General features: G+C 36.8%; 3 protein-coding genes and 1 long non-coding RNA gene across 5 annotated transcripts; 3 read left to right on the top strand and 1 right to left on the bottom strand.

Annotated features, from left to right (window-relative positions):
• Positions 1–2,749: 2,749 nt before the first annotated feature.
• LOC18591881 (uncharacterized) lies at positions 2,750–5,476 on the bottom strand. The gene is made up of 2 exons (XR_001928910.2): positions 5,333–5,476; positions 2,750–3,513 (listed from the first exon to the last, which is right to left on the bottom strand). It is a non-coding gene; the product is annotated as an uncharacterized LOC18591881 (long non-coding RNA).
• A 405-nt stretch (positions 5,477–5,881) lies between these two features.
• Positions 5,882–8,304, top strand: LOC18591880 (soluble inorganic pyrophosphatase 6, chloroplastic-like). Its single transcript, XM_007018295.3, has 6 exons — positions 5,882–6,157; positions 6,343–6,503; positions 6,736–6,836; positions 6,929–7,110; positions 7,497–7,595; positions 7,897–8,304. Exons 1-6 carry the CDS (start codon positions 5,966–5,968, stop codon positions 7,987–7,989), a joined length of 828 nt encoding a protein of 275 aa, XP_007018357.2. The 5' UTR covers positions 5,882–5,965; the 3' UTR covers positions 7,990–8,304.
• Positions 8,305–9,570: 1,266 nt separating this feature from the next.
• On the top strand, positions 9,571–12,675 carry IRX9-L (Nucleotide-diphospho-sugar transferases superfamily protein). Of its 2 annotated transcripts, none has more exons than XM_007018290.3 (4): positions 9,571–10,521; positions 11,273–11,522; positions 11,633–11,782; positions 12,145–12,675. In XM_007018290.3, exons 1-4 carry the CDS (start codon positions 9,755–9,757, stop codon positions 12,175–12,177), a joined length of 1,200 nt encoding a protein of 399 aa, XP_007018352.1. In that variant the 5' UTR covers positions 9,571–9,754; the 3' UTR covers positions 12,178–12,675. The 2 variants fall into 2 exon arrangements, with proteins under 2 accessions (XP_007018352.1, XP_088665379.1); XM_088809253.1 differs by having other exon boundaries at positions 9,572–10,521; positions 11,633–11,849.
• A 390-nt stretch (positions 12,676–13,065) lies between these two features.
• On the top strand, positions 13,066–17,653 carry LOC18591878 (putative disease resistance protein RGA3). The gene is made up of 3 exons (XM_018126402.2): positions 13,066–13,279; positions 13,369–17,184; positions 17,334–17,653. Exon 2 carries the CDS (start codon positions 13,692–13,694, stop codon positions 17,181–17,183), a length of 3,492 nt encoding a protein of 1,163 aa, XP_017981891.1. The 5' UTR covers positions 13,066–13,279; positions 13,369–13,691; the 3' UTR covers position 17,184; positions 17,334–17,653.
• The last annotated feature ends 96 nt before the right edge of the window (positions 17,654–17,749 follow it).

Below are 17,749 nucleotides of genomic sequence, written 5' to 3'. Positions count from 1 at the left end.
CCATAATTAATAAAAGAAAAAAAAAAGGAGAAAATACATTTGTATAGAGACCCCACACCTTGTGTTTTCTCACTTACCCAATAAACCTTTCTCATTGTTTTCTTTGTCTAAATATATATATATATATACATATATCTTTCCCACACAAAGTCAATCGACCTTTTCACTTTTATGATATTATTGTTAATGAAAAGTCAATTACAAAGCAATCACCAGCCACCCTTCATGATCAGAGATAAGCCACGCCTTTTGCCACTACAATTAAGGGTGCTTAGGCTTTACGATAATCCTTTTTGTTTATTTGGGACAAGAAAAGAGAGGAAATTGTATCAACTCTTGGCTAAAACACACGTGGAGGATAGGTCTAGGAGTAGGAGAAATGTTTTTAAGTGTGCTTTTGATTATTGTAAAGTATCTTAACTTAGTGGTTTGACATTTTTTTTGTTTGTTTATGATTCATTAGTGTTTTGACACTTTAACCCATTTCCAGTTCTTTCATGGGGCTTTGACTATGTGAGCTTAGGTGGTTTTCAACTTCCATGTCTTCTATTCTTAATCGAACAACCCACAAATGAGAGGGGGAGAGAGAAAATGGTGTCCAACAAGCCATAAACTCTTTGGAATCAAAGGGAAAGATACTAAAACTTGCCCTGTTAGCGTTGCCTTTTTGGGTGGGGTTTGCGAAAAGATTAAGCCTCGAGCGTAATGGCTGACGATTATGCTGATGACTCTCGAGTTTTCAGTCAAAAGAGACTCGGTCAAACTTCAAACAAAGAGCATGACAGAGATTTGGGCCGGCGGACAAGAGTCTTGGCAATGAATAATTCGAAAGCATGTCCATTCTGATCGACACCACTAGTTGGTAGTGCATCCGGTTCAACTTCATTTGTTGTTATCCCCAACAACATTTATGTCTTGGTTACAGAATGAAGACAAGAACTTCATTCAAGTAAAGCGCAATGACTTGGTGGTTTGGTCTTTAGACTCTCAGTCAAGGGTCTTTTAGCAATGAGTAACACGAAAGCATACACACAATACAATTATTATCAAACAAATTATGGGCAGCAAGACCAAGTCCAAGTTTGTAGCATAGAAGTCAAGAAACATATATCCATTATTGAGCATGATGAAAGAAGATTCTTCTAAAGTTATGAATGATGGAAATCTATATGGATGTTTGCATTTACAATATTCAAATCTCTGAGTTACAATCATCATAGTTACGTTTCCTATAAAAACAATGACATTTTGCTAATAAATCAATGATAGAATTCTTCTGTCACAAGTGTTTGCATATTTTTCATCCCAAAACTCTGCAAATCTTAACCTCAAAACAGTTATTTTGGAGAATGGAGATAATGTAATAAATGATCCAGACATTCTTTCCCTGCTAATACCTGTTCAATGTAAACTGCATATTACGAAATGTCTGCAAGACAATGACATGTATGTTTTACATAAAAATGCGCGGGGTAGTCAATATCCCTACATTAGAATTTTAAAGCAAAAGAACTCTTTTCTAGAATCTCAAAAGTCTCATTGACTGGACCATTTCTAATTAGGATGAAGAATCAGAGTAAACTCAACTTCAAAGTTAAAATATGAGCATCACTTTCATTCATTCCCTTTGTGCAAATACCATGCTGTACTATCAGGACATCCTCCTGCTGTACAGAAACGATAAGAATGACATGTATAACTTTGAAGTTTACACAAGACATAAAATTCCAAAAGTCAAAGAATGTTCAAATAGTGTTTCTTATGTCGAGCTAAATCCAAGAAGTAGCTGTCCTAGAGGATGAATTTAAGAGAAAAACAAATATGTTGTTGAAGGCTTTACCTTATGCAACTTGGTAGCCATCTCTCATTTGTCAGTTCAAACATTCAAAATTTGACTGGAATTCTTGTCCTTACAAGTCACAATTTGCACTTTACAGGGTGCGTATGATCCAGTCTGGTTCGGTTTTGAATAAAATTTTTTATTAACTTGCACTATTTAGGTTTTTCTAACACCAAACTGAATCCTTCTTAACGAACCAACCCAAATCAAATTTTATCAGTTTGGATTGGTTTAATTCTTCGGTATTTAAATTTTTAATACTATTTTTAGTTTATTTAGGTAAAGTTAGAGATAACATAAACGTTTTCTATTATATAAAAAAAAAAGTAGTATAAAATATAATTAGAAATATAATTTGATTTGGTAAAAGGCAAAAGGATAAAAGAGGGCGCTCTGGTGTGGAGGGAGGGAAAGGTGGCAAGAGCATTCTCATCTAGAATAGTCTAGAGTGACTTGGTTAATTGATCAGCTATATCCAGGTGAATGGACAAAGTAACCCAGATTGATAAATTAAAGGCCTATTAGAAATTGCTGCACAGCTTTATGCCTAGAACAATAATAAACTCAATATACCTAGCTAAAAAAAGGGGGGAAAGTCAGAGCAAAGTTGTGATGTTTACTCAGAGCTCAGGTTTTCACTCAAAATTCTACCCTACGCAAGCATTTTAGATATGTTCACATTACCACTAGAATTGTCTTTACTATCTCCATTCAAAGAACGTATGACCTTCAAGCTGAATGATAAACACATTTTCTAGGCCCAACTCAGAAAACTCATGATATATAGAGCATGCAATGCCACAAATAGTTGCAGCAAGTGTGACACCAGGACCCAGAGAGATGAGAAAAGAAGAGGGATAGGGGGAGGAGCAGACAAGAGGCAGAGATAAAAAAAAAATGTCTGCAGTGTACAGAAATAAAAACACAAGTCAAAGCCATTTATTTACTACAATTTGCATGCTGTCTACAGGAAGTCCAATACAATACTTATCAGTCATCAATTATCCATTTTACATTTCAAAGACAGTCTAGACAGCAGGAACAAACCTGGTCCACTTACTATAAATTTCTGATATATGACCAACTTCACTAAAGGTTCTAAGCAATCTGCCTCAATACATTGTGTTTGAGACCAGAAAACAAAAGTAGACATCAGCTGCAAGCTTATTATACAATAGACATATTTGGCCCGTGAAGGAGCATCAACTTGAGCCCACAGATAGCTGGACCTAAATTCTATAGACAAGCTGATCCATCAATCTCAAAATCTAGCAGATGAGAAAAATCACTCTTGGTTCATAACTTTTCACCTATATTTCACCTTGGTAACCATTTCAAGTCTTCTGATTTATCTGGATCAACATGGACTTAGTGTTTTTATTATCATCATTCAAAGAACCTCTGTACTGGAGGCTTAATACTGACATTTCCTACCCCCTAGCCCAACATCCCTTGCCAAAAGGAATGCAACACATAAAAGTCATGCAAAGAAGTAGAAGCACATATCCCAATGTACAGAAGTAAAAATTGCAAAGCTAGTACAGCCGCTTATTTACCACATTTTAGATTCTATTCACGGGAACTCAAATAAAACATTCATCTGTCACCTTTTAATCTTTTGGTCTCAATGATGGCCCAAGGAATTTGAGAGTTGTTTGGCTTCTGGAAATTATCTGTTATTGGAGGCAGTTCAAAGTATGTTGTTAGAAAATTCTAGCTACATTTCAATACAATATAAGGACTTTTTGAAATTTTTTGGGGAAAAAAATGGTTTCATTTTTTATTTTCTTTTATTCTTTCATACATAGATATAGATTTAGATGTTGATACGATTTATACATATAACACATAGCAAAAACCTTTTCAAACAACATGTTTCACTCCTGCTATTTGAAGCCGGTAACTCAATGTTGAGCAGTTATGACCTGAAGTAAACTTATACATGCATACACATAAAAGGTCATGTCACACTCTCGTCCTCTCTCTCTTGGACACACAAACCTAAAATTTCAAAACCTCCAGATACTTATAAGTAAGAGAAACAATACTCTGACTAGCAACAAAATTGGTACAGATTCGATATCCGACCGGCTTGAGATAAAAATCTACCAACGTGAGGATGTATGGTGACCATATTACTCATATTCTATAAGCTCTTCTGATCTATTCACATTGCAACCACAATTGTCCTTGCTATCATCATTCAAAGAACCTACGAGTTTTGAAGCTGAAGATTGACACGTCTTTCCCTGACCCAAAATCTAAGAACCAAACCATCGTCTATCAATGGAATGGCTTGGGTGGAATCAACAGTATGACCTTAGTGTAAACCAAATAGAGGTCAGTCACAAATGCCATATATCCACAGAGATAATTGCAAGTATCCAGTTACTGCTTATATTAACTATTGATCATTCCTCTGCTATAAATATCTAGGGTTAACGTCGATTAATAAGTTGCAACATCTTAAGTTGATTTTTTAGAATGAAAATTCTGATCATCAAATTTTAGATCCAAAAGAAAACTTTGCAATTGACAAATGTCTTTCAAAACAGAAAAAAGAGCACCATGCAAGAAGCGATCAAGCATCTCATTTTCTGTGAGAAAGATGCCATAATTGTGGAACCATTAGAACAGTTACAGCAATCAGTCATTTACCACACATGCTTGTTCCATGTTGGCTGACAAATGTAAACTTTTATTACTTCCTTACTTATTTTATCCAGTCTTCAAATTAACAGCTAGTCTTAAGGCCCATGATTTTCAAATCATTCAGAATTTGATCTTTGTTCAGCTTTCAAATTTAACACATCATTTTTCTTATATTTTCTATATCACCGGTAGCATTCTCTATTTCTTTCCTCTAGAAAGAAAAGTTTCTAATGAACCTATCCTGTCTGATTGATTTGAGTAAGCCCAAAATCAAGTTCAAAATCTAACAATTGAGCTCGACTGACCCGTTACAGAAGGAAGCATAAAAAACTTGCCATTGTGTAGCATATGCAGCAGCCTCCCACAAATCAACCGAGTCTTCCCTTTGAAGCATATACACTAAATGAATGTCATATCATAATTGGCCAGTAATTGTCTTCTATTAGAATATACTAAGAATTAAAGACTACCAGCATTGCAAAATGTTCACCTAAAACAAAAGGGTTTAGCATAGGCATTGCTGGATACTACAAGATTCAGAACTAGCAACCCATTTTCTCCCATATTTCATTGCACCAAAAATGAAAAGAAAAAGAAGACTAAAAATTGAATACATTCGCCTATAATTCACTCCAAAACTCGGTTGCAAGCAAGAAACAGGCATAAATGGTCAGCCACTCATGGGATTAATAGCTGATTCATGTTCAATTTCAATATGAAAATCATGGAAAGGATTAGATCCTTGAGAATAGAGCTTGGCCAGATTAAGCTGTTTACTTTTTTAAGTTTCCAAATTTGAATGTAAAAAAGAAACAACAAAGCTAAAATTAGGGTATTTACCAGGGAAGTATGAACTGAGAATCTTCGTTAGCCATATTGTCGGAAGCCGCAGGAAACAACCGTTGGCGCTTTCCCTTCTTCATTTCTAGTTCTCCCGGTGGTTTTGGGTGCTTATCGAATTACAGGTTAGTTAATTGACCACGTGAAGAAAATAAATCAATAGTGTAACATTTATTTAAAATCCCCTAAACTTTAAGATTTTTTTTATTTTCCCCGTTGTATTACTTATTAACATTTATTTCATAAGAAAAATAATTTTTTTATAATTAATAGAATGAGAACTCGAATTTTATTTTTTAAATAAGGGTTTATGTATCAATTAATGAATTAATTATTTAAGTGTAAAAAAACCTTTTTATTATGAATTCTTTAGCCTCAGTTTCTTATTGACTCTAAATTGTCCTTCTTAATATATAAAATTCATTTTTTTATAAATTTTTTTAACATCATTTGTTTCACTAATCCGTAATTAATGTAAATGTTTTAAAAAAATAAAAAAGCGTGGGGCGTTTTGTGATATTTCAGAAAAACAAGGGAGCCAATGAAAAAATAATAAAAACAAAGGGAGATGTTTGTAATATCTCCCTGTTAGCCCCGGAAACCCGACGGTGGAGGCTAAATTTGGTCATAGAAATGGCTACCGTGGCCAGAGCTATAGCCTTAGCGGGAGCATTTCACCACTGTTCCCACATCACCATTAGATCACCAAGGAGACTTTACCATTCTTGCAGGGCTATCTATAACCCAAAGGTCCAAATCAAAGAGGAAGGACAGCCTCAGACCCTTGATTACAGGGTCTTTCTTGTTGATCACTCTGGCAAAAAGGTCACTTGCTTTCTTCGTTCCCATTTCCATCTTTCTTGTCAAAAATGGTTTTTTTCTTATTTGGGGTTGTGAGTATTTGTTTGGGATTTTGATGTTGGTTTTAAAAGTTGTGTGCTTTTTCTTGTTTAGAATTGGCAACTAGAATGGAGATTAGGGGGCTGAGCTGATTGATTAGTTTTGTGCAGGTATCTCCTTGGCATGATATTCCATTGCATTTGGGTGATGGAGTTTTTAATTTTGTTGTTGAGATACCCAAAGATACTAGTGCCAAAATGGAGGTTGCTACTGATGAGCTGTACACTCCAATAAAGCAAGATACAAAGAAGGGAAAACTTAGATACTATCCGTGAGTTTTTGCTTTTTCTTGTATTTAGTTGGATTTATGATGTGGATGGAAAATTTTGGGTTTGCATACGAACAAGATGTTGATATGAGTAGCATTTATGAAGTAATTATTCATCACCGGGATCATGGTTCCTTGTCAAGCAAAGAGTTTTGTAATGCTCGTGTGAAAGCTTATTATCCACGGAATCCTTAGGAAAATTAAATTTTTATTCTTTCTCAATATTATTTGTCAGTTACAACATCAATTGGAACTATGGATTGCTCCCTCAAACTTGGGAAGATCCATCATTTTCAAACCCTGAAGTTGAAGGAGCGCTAGGAGATAATGACCCAGGTATATTAGCATTCACTTTGTTTTGTTCATGAAACCTTGCCTTTTCTTAATACAAAGTTTTGGTTGTCTTTAATTGTTTTCCGAACTTTTAGTTGATGTTGTTGAGATTGGAGAGAGACAAAGAAGGATTGGTCAGATCCTCAAGGTTAAGCCCCTAGCTGCTTTAGCTATGATTGATGAGGGGGAGATTGATTGGAAAATAGTTGCAATATCTTTGGATGATCCAACAGCTTCACTTGTGAATGATGTTGATGATGTTGAGAAACATTTTCCAGTATGTCCTGTTGTCTGAAGCCGCACCTAGTAATTTATTAGCAATGCTTTAGTTAGAGGAAAAGCTTATCATTTCATGAATATTATTCTGTGTTATATATTAATATAGCATGTCTGTGCTACTTACTATGAAATTACTAATTGTGTCAATATTCAATCAAGAAAATATCTGCAACAGGTCAATAGCCGCAGATGCCTTGCTGGTAACATTATGTTGGCTCTAGCCTATTTTTACCTAAAACTAATATCTTTCCTCTTTATCTTGTTTCATCTTGTTTTCTTTTTGGTATGTATTTGGAATGTTGTCATGAAACTTTCTATCAATTATAACCTGGTGTTTTTTCAGTTTAGTAGTTGACATATCACTTGAACTCACCATCTATACAGGGTACTCTTGTTGCGATTAGGGATTGGTTCATAGATTACAAAATCCCAGATGGGAAACCTGCTAACTGGTTTGCTCTTGGCAACAAGGTGGCAAACAAGGTAGACTCAATTTTCTTACACTGTTGTTTGTTTTTCAATGTTCTAGCTTTGTTGGAACAAGAAAGGGCTTCCTACTGAATATTTTTATTTCACTGTACTGTTCTTGTTTTTGTACTAGCGGAACTTAACAACCTTTTCTACTCAAAAATTGAAAAAATGATCACAAATTTTGGCCCTCCCGGGGGAAAAACCATATGCCTCATTTTCTCCCCTTGAAACTTTCTAGTTCAGATGCTTTACCCTTTCTTTCTAATAATGGCTGGTTTTAACTTCTGGATTTTAAATGTGATATGACAAACAGGATTATGCTTTGAAGATTATCAATGAAACTAATGAGTCATGGGCAAAGCTAATGAAGAGATCTATACCTGCTGGGGATCTTTCTCTCCTGTAAACTAATGCCAATAATCTGATTGTGTAGTTTTGCTTTAGTAAACAATGCCTCGACAGATCATTTTTCACTTTCTTTTGAGTTATGTGTGTGGGGTGGGGGGGGGAGGAGACTCAAGTTTTGCTGAATTATGCCTCATATGGTCCATTTATCCTTACCTTACATAGCATCTCTTTCATTAATGTACTTTCCAACTTTCAAAAAAAATTAATGTACTTCCCAAGAAAGAAAGAAGCTTTTATGGTTACTTGTAATGGGTCTTTGCTACCTAAACCAGAGTTTATTAAATGGTAATTCATGTTATTTGTTGTCCCCTCTTTTTCATGCTCTCACAATATTTATTAGGCTAGATTTTGCATTTGGTTTGAATAAAAAGTTCGTGTTGATTTATGGTATCTTTTTAAAAGGAGTTAATTGTATGTGTAATTGTCTATATGCATCAATATAGAGTTAACTGTATTTATTGATGAAACACAAACTAGTTGTTTTGTACTTATCTTGAGTACTTAATTGATTGTTCTAAGCATGTGTTTTGGATTGAAGGGAGAAAAAGAAATCATGGTATGGATGGCCATGTCTTATCCAAACCTCCAAACCCACATTGGAATTGGTAACATGAGCCACCACATGATGAAACTCAATGGAAAAAACCCAAGGAACAAACAAATTTGCAATTTCAAACCGCCCTTCTCCCCCTTGTCACCATCCCCATTTTCTATGCCATGTGCAAACAATGTAGTTTGTTAAAAGGTGCAAGAAATTGATCAGTTCAAATTCAATCCTAATCATCAATACTGTTGGCTCTTAGTGGCAGGTCACTAGGTGCCATTTTTAGGTTCAATAAGAGGCCAAATTTTAAGAGAGGTCGTTTTTTCTCAAACCTTGAAAAGAAGCATCTTCCATGGATCTCTTCAACAATACGGTTCTGAGATCAAGGGCGAAATTAAGGGGGTAATGAGTGATAATGACCGCCGCTTCTCAATTTTTAATTTTCTATATTATTATAATTATAAAATTTAATATATATATAATATAATATAATTATTTTTATAATTACATTTTAATCACTTCTTATGTAAATTTTTGAATTGGTCATTGCAATTTACCGTCAAACTCAAATTAGGCTGTGTAATGAATTAACATTTATATATTATAAATCTTTGCTACTTGCAAAAACTTATTACTAGCATTTTTTTCCCTCAAAAAACCAAAAACTAAATGTTAAACAAATTGAAGTAAACCATTGAGATTGGCCAGCTTTTTGTTCAACCCCAACATTAATTTATATTCTACTTCTACATCATCAACTAAATTCAATTATTTTTTTGGGTCTCAAATACTAGAATGAGAGCAAAAGAAGGAGCCGTAGGTAGTCATTGGTAAGTACACTTGAATTCAAATAATTACATTTCATTTATGTAGAAAGATTACCAAATGATTTTGCAAAAATTCAAAACAAGCAAAATTTGCCACCTCAGCCGACAACAATAACTACAGAAGCCAGCATGCATTTCCACACCCTCATTGGCCACGTGTCTTTTTCCATTTGCCAGCACGACGCGTAACTTTAAAATAAATAAACAACAAAAAAAAAAAAAAACCAAGTCCACCCTGGAAGACGAAGAGCTCCTCCGTGCTCAAAAAAAAAAAAAAAAAAACAGAAAAAGTCTCAGCTCTGCCTCTTACTTCACTAGATCTCAGGCCTTCCCCTTTCGTAAAGATCCGATTATGTAATTTCCTTTTTTTTTAATTCTTGTTAACCAATCAGATGGCTTCGATCCGTCGAACTCTCTCACCAGCATATCACGACCGTTCTTACCAGAACGGCGCCGGATTCTCCTCTCCGTCACATAAGTTTTTTCCTAATGGAAACAGTAAACAGTTCTCATCGTCTTCATCGTCAGCGCATTTGCGGTTGTTATTCAACGCGGTAAATTTACTCTACCGCAAAGGATGGCGGCGATCTTTTTGCAGGTGCACCTTCTTTTTCCTAATAGGGTTTCTTTTCGGAATTACTCCGTTTGGACACATCGATACCGATATCCAAGCCAAGGATTTCACTTTCCCCGAACTTAAGCCTCCACATGTGAACCTCCAACTGGACGACCAGATTGTTACTTCCGTTTCGTTGGGCGTTAATACGAGGTTGCAAGAAGACAAGGAATTCACCGCCGATTTAATCGAGCCGTTAAAGCAGTTAATCGTCGTTACGCCGACGTATAATCGGGGATTCCAAGCGTATTTCTTGAACAGGTTAGGGCAAGTTTTGAGGTTAGTGAAGCCACCGCTGGTTTGGATTGTGGTTGAGGAGAAAGTGGCGTCGTTTGAGACGGCCGAGATTTTGAGGAAAACGGGAGTTATGTATCGGCACGTGGTGTGCACACGCAATTCTAGTAACGTGAAGGACCGAGGGGTTCATCAAAGAAACGCCGCTTTGGAACATATCGAACGGCATAAGCTCGATGGGATCGTGTATTTCGCCGACGACGACAATGTCTACTCGCTGGAGTTGTTCGAAAGCTTGAGAACTATTAGGTAATTTAACTTTGATCTTATTTATTTATTTTGGGAATGTTGCTTTTAAGAGAGTTAATGAGGTCTACAAATTTGGATAAAAGTTGGTTTTTGTAAAGCATATGTTGGGATGTTAAATAATTGTTGAATGTTTTTATTAACATTTTGTTTTGGGGAAGTTAGTTAGAGATGGGGTCAGTGGTAAATGGATGTTTATGGAAAATTTAAGTGATTTACTTGTGGTTGCTCATTCGCCATCTTAAATATATTGCCATTACCTAATGCATTGATACTTTTTGTTGGTGGATCAAATCAGCCTGTTACCTTTTTATAATTTGAGTAACTGGATCTAGTTTCATTTTCATACAAGTAGCAACGCATATAGCAGGGATTGTCCTATGTTTTAAGCCTTTCCTCAATCTTCTGTTTATTGTAGAATTGGTTGCTTATAAAGTGTCATTTCATCAGTTTGCGATGAGATTTGAATGAGGAATTAAGTTGAAACTGTTAGCTGCTTGTTAACAGTTTCCCCCGTTCAAAAGATAAATGAGGAAGTTCATAATTGTTTACATTGATTTTTCTTAGATCGGAATGATTGCCATTGATAGTTTGCTTCTAACTGAATTCCAAGTTTGTCTTGTTCTTCAATATGTTAGTGTCTGTAAAGAGTTCTTCAATGGTGTGGAGTAATAATTACTGTGAAAATTGCTTTATCTTCTTCTAATCGTGCTAGCATATGCAAATTTATAATACTTATCTTCATCTGTTGTAGCCGTTTTGGAACTTGGCCTGTTGCCATGCTTGCACAAAGCAAAAACAAGGCAATTCTGGAAGGTCCAGTATGCAATGGAAGTCAAGTAATTGGATGGCACACAAATGAGAAAAGTAAAAGACTTCGTAGGTTTCACGTTGATATGTCAGGATTTGCTTTCAACAGCACTATCTTGTGGGACCCAAAGAGATGGGGACGCCCATTCTTAAACCCAACTCGACAGTTGGACACAGTGAAGGAGGGTTTCCAAGTATGTATTTTACTGCTGCATTTTGTATTTTCACGTTGAAGCTATTGTGTAATATCTCAGGAAATGTCATAGAACGATTCTTGGCTTTGGTCACTTTTTCCTCTATGCAGGAAACTACATTTATAGAGCAAGTGGTGGAAGATGAAAGTCAAATGGAAGGTGCACCACCTGGTTGTTCAGGGATTATGAACTGGCATCTCCATTTAGATACTGGCAATCTTGTTTATCCCAAAGGCTGGCTACTTCAGAAGAACCTAGAGGTTACTTTGCCTATTAAGTGATGCGAAGCTCATCTCTACATTTTTTTGATGCGGAGTGCATAAAGGGGTATGAGATTTAATTCTGCTTTTGATTTAAATTCTCTGTATTTGTAAGTTTGACTTTGGTTATGAGAAAGATTGGCCTGCCTGAAAAGAAGGGTAACAGAAACACTCATGAATAGATGGCAAAGAGAGAGGGAGTGAAACTAATGAATTGAAAACAAGTGGAGATCAGTTATCTCTCAAGCTGTTTCTTTGTTTTGAAGTTTATAGTAATCATATATTTTGCATTTGATTTTAGTAAAATATCTAAACAACCTTATGCTGAAGAGTTTCTGATTGTAGCTATTTTCCTGTGACAGTCCTGCTCTTATTTTGTGCTGGTGGTTCATTAGTTCAACTTTCCTGAGCAGATTTTCTGCAGCCGTCATATAGCAGGCCCTACAGATATTCATCTGGCGGTGACAAAGAAACAGAAGATTTGTGACTTTTTGTTTCTAGAATTTTGTAGCGTGAATATTCTTACAGAACAAATTCTTGTAGAGTTCCGGTGCTTTGGTGTTTTGGGGGGGATTTAATTTGTTATTTTTCAGGAGCAGTTTACATTCCCCCCCGCTCCCCCATTCCACAAAAATAGGTTGGTGTTTGATGGGGGTTTGTTGTGGATCCATAGTCTATACCCTGTACTTAGGCATTGTATCGAAATCAAGGGCGATTTGTTACTTGTCCAAGCATTTGAAATGCCTTCACCTCATTCTTGTAAGTTCATGTTCTTTTGTTGTTTTCTCCCTCAACTTGGACGTTTGGTTCAGAATTTGGGATGGTTGAACAGGTCTCTTATATGTTGACATTTATTTTACTGGATTGGAGAAAGAAAATCGAATTATACTTTCCATTATGCGCAGACACGATTATTAATTCTAGCAGATGTTTCAAAGGTAAATTGGCATTTTCGTAGTGCTATAAGCTGATACGGCGCAAAAGAATGTGCTATTACTAATTTTGTCTTGTAAAATACCACACAACTTATGGAACTCTTCATTACCCATTTTCAAGCTCATCCTGACAGGCAGGGACTGATCATTTTTCTTTAAGTTTATTTTCCTGCACCTTCAATGCTTGCAATAACAGTTTGTCATGCAGCTGTCGCGCATCCGTTGGTCTATATACTCTATGGTATTCTAGTTGTCTGACAGAGACAGCCTCAGCTTTCAACCACTCCTAAATCCTATCCTTTTAAGTCCTCCTCCGTTCTGATTTTTCCCTGTTACTGTAGCAACTAGAAAGGGAAATTATTGGAGAGGATAACGCTCTTGTCTGCTCTCTGGATTCACCTTTAGGCTTTAGCCAAATCCAACATTCACGGATGCAGAAGTATTTAGTTGACATTTTAATTGCCTTAAATCATTTACTTTGCAGGCTAATAAATGGGGCACTGATTAACAAAGAAAAGGAACTTCCTAATTCGTTTCTTTTTTTTCTTCTTTAAAACAAATGGTAAGTCTGTTCTTTTTCCTGTGTTGTATCACTTTGTTTGGTGGTTTACTTACTCTTGTGTGCTTTTTATATTCTTCTTGTGACTACAGATGAAGGAAATGTAAAGATGCAGGTTAACGTCTTAATCCGCCACAATTACTCGGAAGCACCCAAGAAAGAAATACCGTCTTACATAGATAAAAAGCGAAGAGTCTTCTGAAGTCTCCGCGTTCCTCCAGCCACATGAAAAGTAAATATAGTAGTAGTAGTCAAATGACAGAAATGTTTCGTTCTGTTGAGAGCACCAAACAGGAGCCATCGTCATAAATTATAGTCTGAGAACCTGGAGGAGGCTCTGCTTCTTGGACCTGGAGGAGAAATCATTTCTCTCTTACATTTTTAACCTACCTCTTTTTCCTACTTGCTCCTGCACATGGCAGAAATAATTGTGTCTCCTCTGCTACAGGTGGTCTTTGACAAGTTGGCCAGTCGTTTATTACAAGAGATTGCTAATATACTTGGCCTCAAGAAGGAGGTTAGGAAGCTTCAAAGATCTTTATATGTAATACAAGCCGTGCTTGAAGATGCAGAAGAGCGACAACTGGCCGATAGAGCTCTGAGAATTTGGCTGACAGAGCTCAAGGAAGTTGCTTACGAGGTGGAAGACTTGCTTGATGAGTTCTATTTGGAAGCTATGCAATCCAGGAATCAGGGTGGCTTTGCTGAACAGGTACGCTCTTTCATTCCCTCCCTGGCACGAGTAGCAGGTTGTATGGATTTGTCAACTAGATTACAGCAGATCAAGGAGACATTAGAAGTGTTAGCAGAAGAGAAGTCTAGTTTCAATTTAAGAGAGATGGTCACTAAAGGAGGTAGCAGGAGACGAACGGCAAGGCAAACTGGCTCCTTTATAATTGAATCAGAAGTTTTTGGGAGAGAAGAGGATAAAGATAGGATAATAAACATGTTACTGTCAAGCAATAGTTTTACTAAGGGTGATATCTCTGTTGTCTCCATTGTTGGTTTAGGTGGTCTTGGTAAAACAACTCTTACTCAGTTACTCTATAATAACGACAGAGTAGCGGCACATTTTGATTTGAAGATCTGGGTCTGTGTCAGTGATGATTTTGATGTAGGAAAAATCATGATCTCGATCATAGAATCTGCCAGCAAAAATAAATGTGACATCTTTGGGATGGATGTATTGCAGTTTCGACTACAAGAACTACTATTTGGGAAGAGATACTTACTTGTATTGGACGATGTGTGGAATGAAGATGACAGTGAATGGGAGAGGTTAAGAATGTCACTGAGAAGTGGTGTGGAGGGAAGTAGAATTATTGTCACTACACGAAGTAAAAAAGTGGCACTGATGATGGGATCTACTTACACATATCAGTTAGAAGGTCTATCTGATAATGATTGCTGGGCTTTGTTCAAGCAACGAGCTTTTGGCAATAATGAAGTAGAGCACCAGAACTTGATTCCAATTGGTAGGCAAATTGTGAAGAAGTGTAGAGGTGTCCCTTTAGCTGCAAAGACTCTAGGAAGCCTAATGCGGTTCAAAAGAGAAGAAAGAGATTGGTTGGTTGTCCAGGAGAGTGACCTTTGGAATGTATCTCAAAGTGAAAATGGAATTTTACCTGCCCTAAGATTGAGTTACAGTCATATGCCATCCCATCTTAAAGCCTGCTTTGCATATTGCTCGATATTTCCGAAGAACTACATAATCAAGAAGGAGAAGTTAATCCAGCTTTGGATTGCAGGTGGTTTCATTCAATCGCCAGAAGGAAGGAAGTCACTGGAATTTATTGGAAATGAATACTTTGATGATTTGGTGTGGATGTTTTTCTTTCAAGATATTCAAAAGAGTGAAAATGGCAATATAATTGAGTGTAAAATGCATGATCTCATTCATGATCTTGCACAATCAATAGTGGGAAACGAATTCAATATGCTGGAGAATGATAATATAAGAGAAGATTTATGCCAAACTCGCCATTCATCAGTGGTTTGTAATTTCAGATTCTATGCAATTCCAGAAGTTTTATATGCAGCAACAAAATTACGAACCCTCATCTTATTGTTCCCAAAAGGTGACCTTGGCGAACTCCCCTCTAAGATATTTTCAAGTTTTAGATATCTGTGGGTCCTTGATATAAGCGGTAGTGGGATCAAAAAGCTGCAGGATTCAATTTCCTCCTTCATATTTTTGAGATATCTTGACATCTCCAACACCCATATAGAGAATTTGCCTGAAAGTGTTTGCAGACTTCGCAATTTACAAGTGTTGAACCTTTCTGGTTGCTATAATCTCATCGAGTTACCAAGTGGCATGGCCCAAATGAATAAACTGAGGCATTTGATACTAGATGGCTGTGAGAGATTAACCAAAATGCCAACTTGGATAGGAAGACTTCTGTATCTTCAGACGTTGTCGATGTTTATTGTTGGAAAGGAAGTAGGCCAACACCTGAACCAGCTGCAAAATTTAAACCTTGGTGGGGAGCTTCAGATTAGAGGATTAGAGAATGTAAGGGATGCAACATATGCAATGAATGCTGACTTGGCAGCAAAGCGAAACATTCTGTCATTGAAACTATGTTGGGGAAGTGTTTTTAGTGGTCTAAATGGGAATTTTGCTAATGATGACATGCAACAGAAAGTGCTCGATCACCTTCAACCACACGGGTATCTGAAAAAGTTGTCTATAAGAGGGTTCGGAGGAATCCGTTTGCCTGGATGGATGAGTATTTCCAAACTTCCAAATATAACTGAACTTGTGTTGGTTAACTGCAGGAGATGTGAATATCTGCCTGTGTTGGGTCAACTTCCCTTCCTTAAGGTCCTCTATTTACAAGGGATGAATGCAGTGAAGAACATTGGAAGAGAATTCTATGGTGATGGCACTGGGACATTGTTTCCGTCATTGAAAGAGCTAACACTCATGGATTTCCCTTCTTTAGAGTTCTGGTGGAGTTCCAAAAAGAAAGAAGAATTCCCTTCTTTGGTCAAACTAACACTCAGCAAATGTTTCAGGTTGCAAAACGTGCCATGCTTCCCATCTCTTCAACATCTGGAGCTACGCAGCTGCAATGAGATGGTACTACAGTCAGCATCTGACCTAACTTCCCTAAACATCCTTGTCATTGATGATTTTGCAGAGCAATTGATTCCCTTGGAAAATTTGCTCAAAAACAATGCTCTTCTCATGTCTCTCAAGATTAGTTCTTGCCCAAAGCTTCTCTCGATCCCTCCAAGTTTAGGAGTGCTTGTCAATCTGAGATCACTAGTGATACGCTGGTGTGAAGAGCTATATTCATTACCTCGAGGATTGCAAAACCTCACCACCTTGGAGTCTTTGGAAATAATTGAATGCCATAGTCTTATTTCCTTGCCAGAGGATATACAAGGCCTGCACTCTCTTCGATCATTGTCAATAGAGAACTGCAGTAAACTCATGTCCTTGCCAGTAGAACTGGAATTTCTAACAGCCCTTGAGCACTTGACTATAATGTACTGTCCAAATTTGGCTTCTTTACCTGACAGTTTCCAACATCTGTCCAAACTTAAGAGCTTATCGGTTTTGAACTGTCCAGAGCTGAAATGTCTTCCTGAGGGGTTACGATGTGCCACCTTAATGCAGAATCTAGAAATTCGTAGCTGCCCTGGTCTGATGGCTTTGCCAGAATGGGTATCAGAGCTTACCTCACTCAGATCTTTGGCATTATCAGATTGTGACAATTTAACTTCTCTCCCTCGTGGACTGCAATCTCTTGGTTCCCTTCAGCATTTGTCTATTCTAGAATGTCCAACTCTGGAAGAGAGGTGCAAGAAGGAGATAGGTGAAGATTGGCCTAAAATAAGTCATGTTGCAGATGCCTATATTGGATCACGAGAGTTTGAGAGCAGCGCAACTCATTGAGGTCTGAATATTTTTTCCCTTGATTGTTATCCGTCATATCAGTTCTTTATTTTCCATTACTTCATTTTAGTTGGCGAAGCAACATAACAAATATTATCTCTTAATAATTGCTAAGAGTTTCTTTCTTGTCTTGTCATGAACAAAATGCAGATTGAGAACTACAACTGCTTACTGATGCAGTTGAATCAGAGACTAATGGTTTGAGCATTTTATGTTCCTGAAGATAGTTCTGCACATTCCCATCATGTTAAAGAATTCCCTTTCTTTTTTTTCCTACATTTCTGTAAATTATGGACAGTGTTGATATCAGTCCCCCAGGACAACTTGTGTACAGTTAGCCTTAGGGCATGGTACCGGATTCTTACTGTAGAAAATATTGGATGACAGAATCTGATGATGTATTGATAGTGGCAACAGACATCAGGTTGCTAAATTTCCTTAATTATTCAGAAGAAATTATTTTCATATAATCTTGTGTACAAGATTTATTGTGGACCCTGAACCACTCTTTATTAAGCTCATGGAGAAAATGAAAACTGCTAAACTGCCAATCAATTGACTAATTT

Source organism: Theobroma cacao, chromosome 8 (genome assembly GCF_053813885.1).
Source record: "Theobroma cacao isolate CCN51 chromosome 8, ASM5381388v1, whole genome shotgun sequence".
NCBI classification, from domain to species: Eukaryota; Viridiplantae; Streptophyta; class Magnoliopsida; order Malvales; family Malvaceae; genus Theobroma; species Theobroma cacao.
Note: the sequence above shows the minus strand (reverse complement) of the source record. Positions and strands in the feature narration are given on the sequence as shown.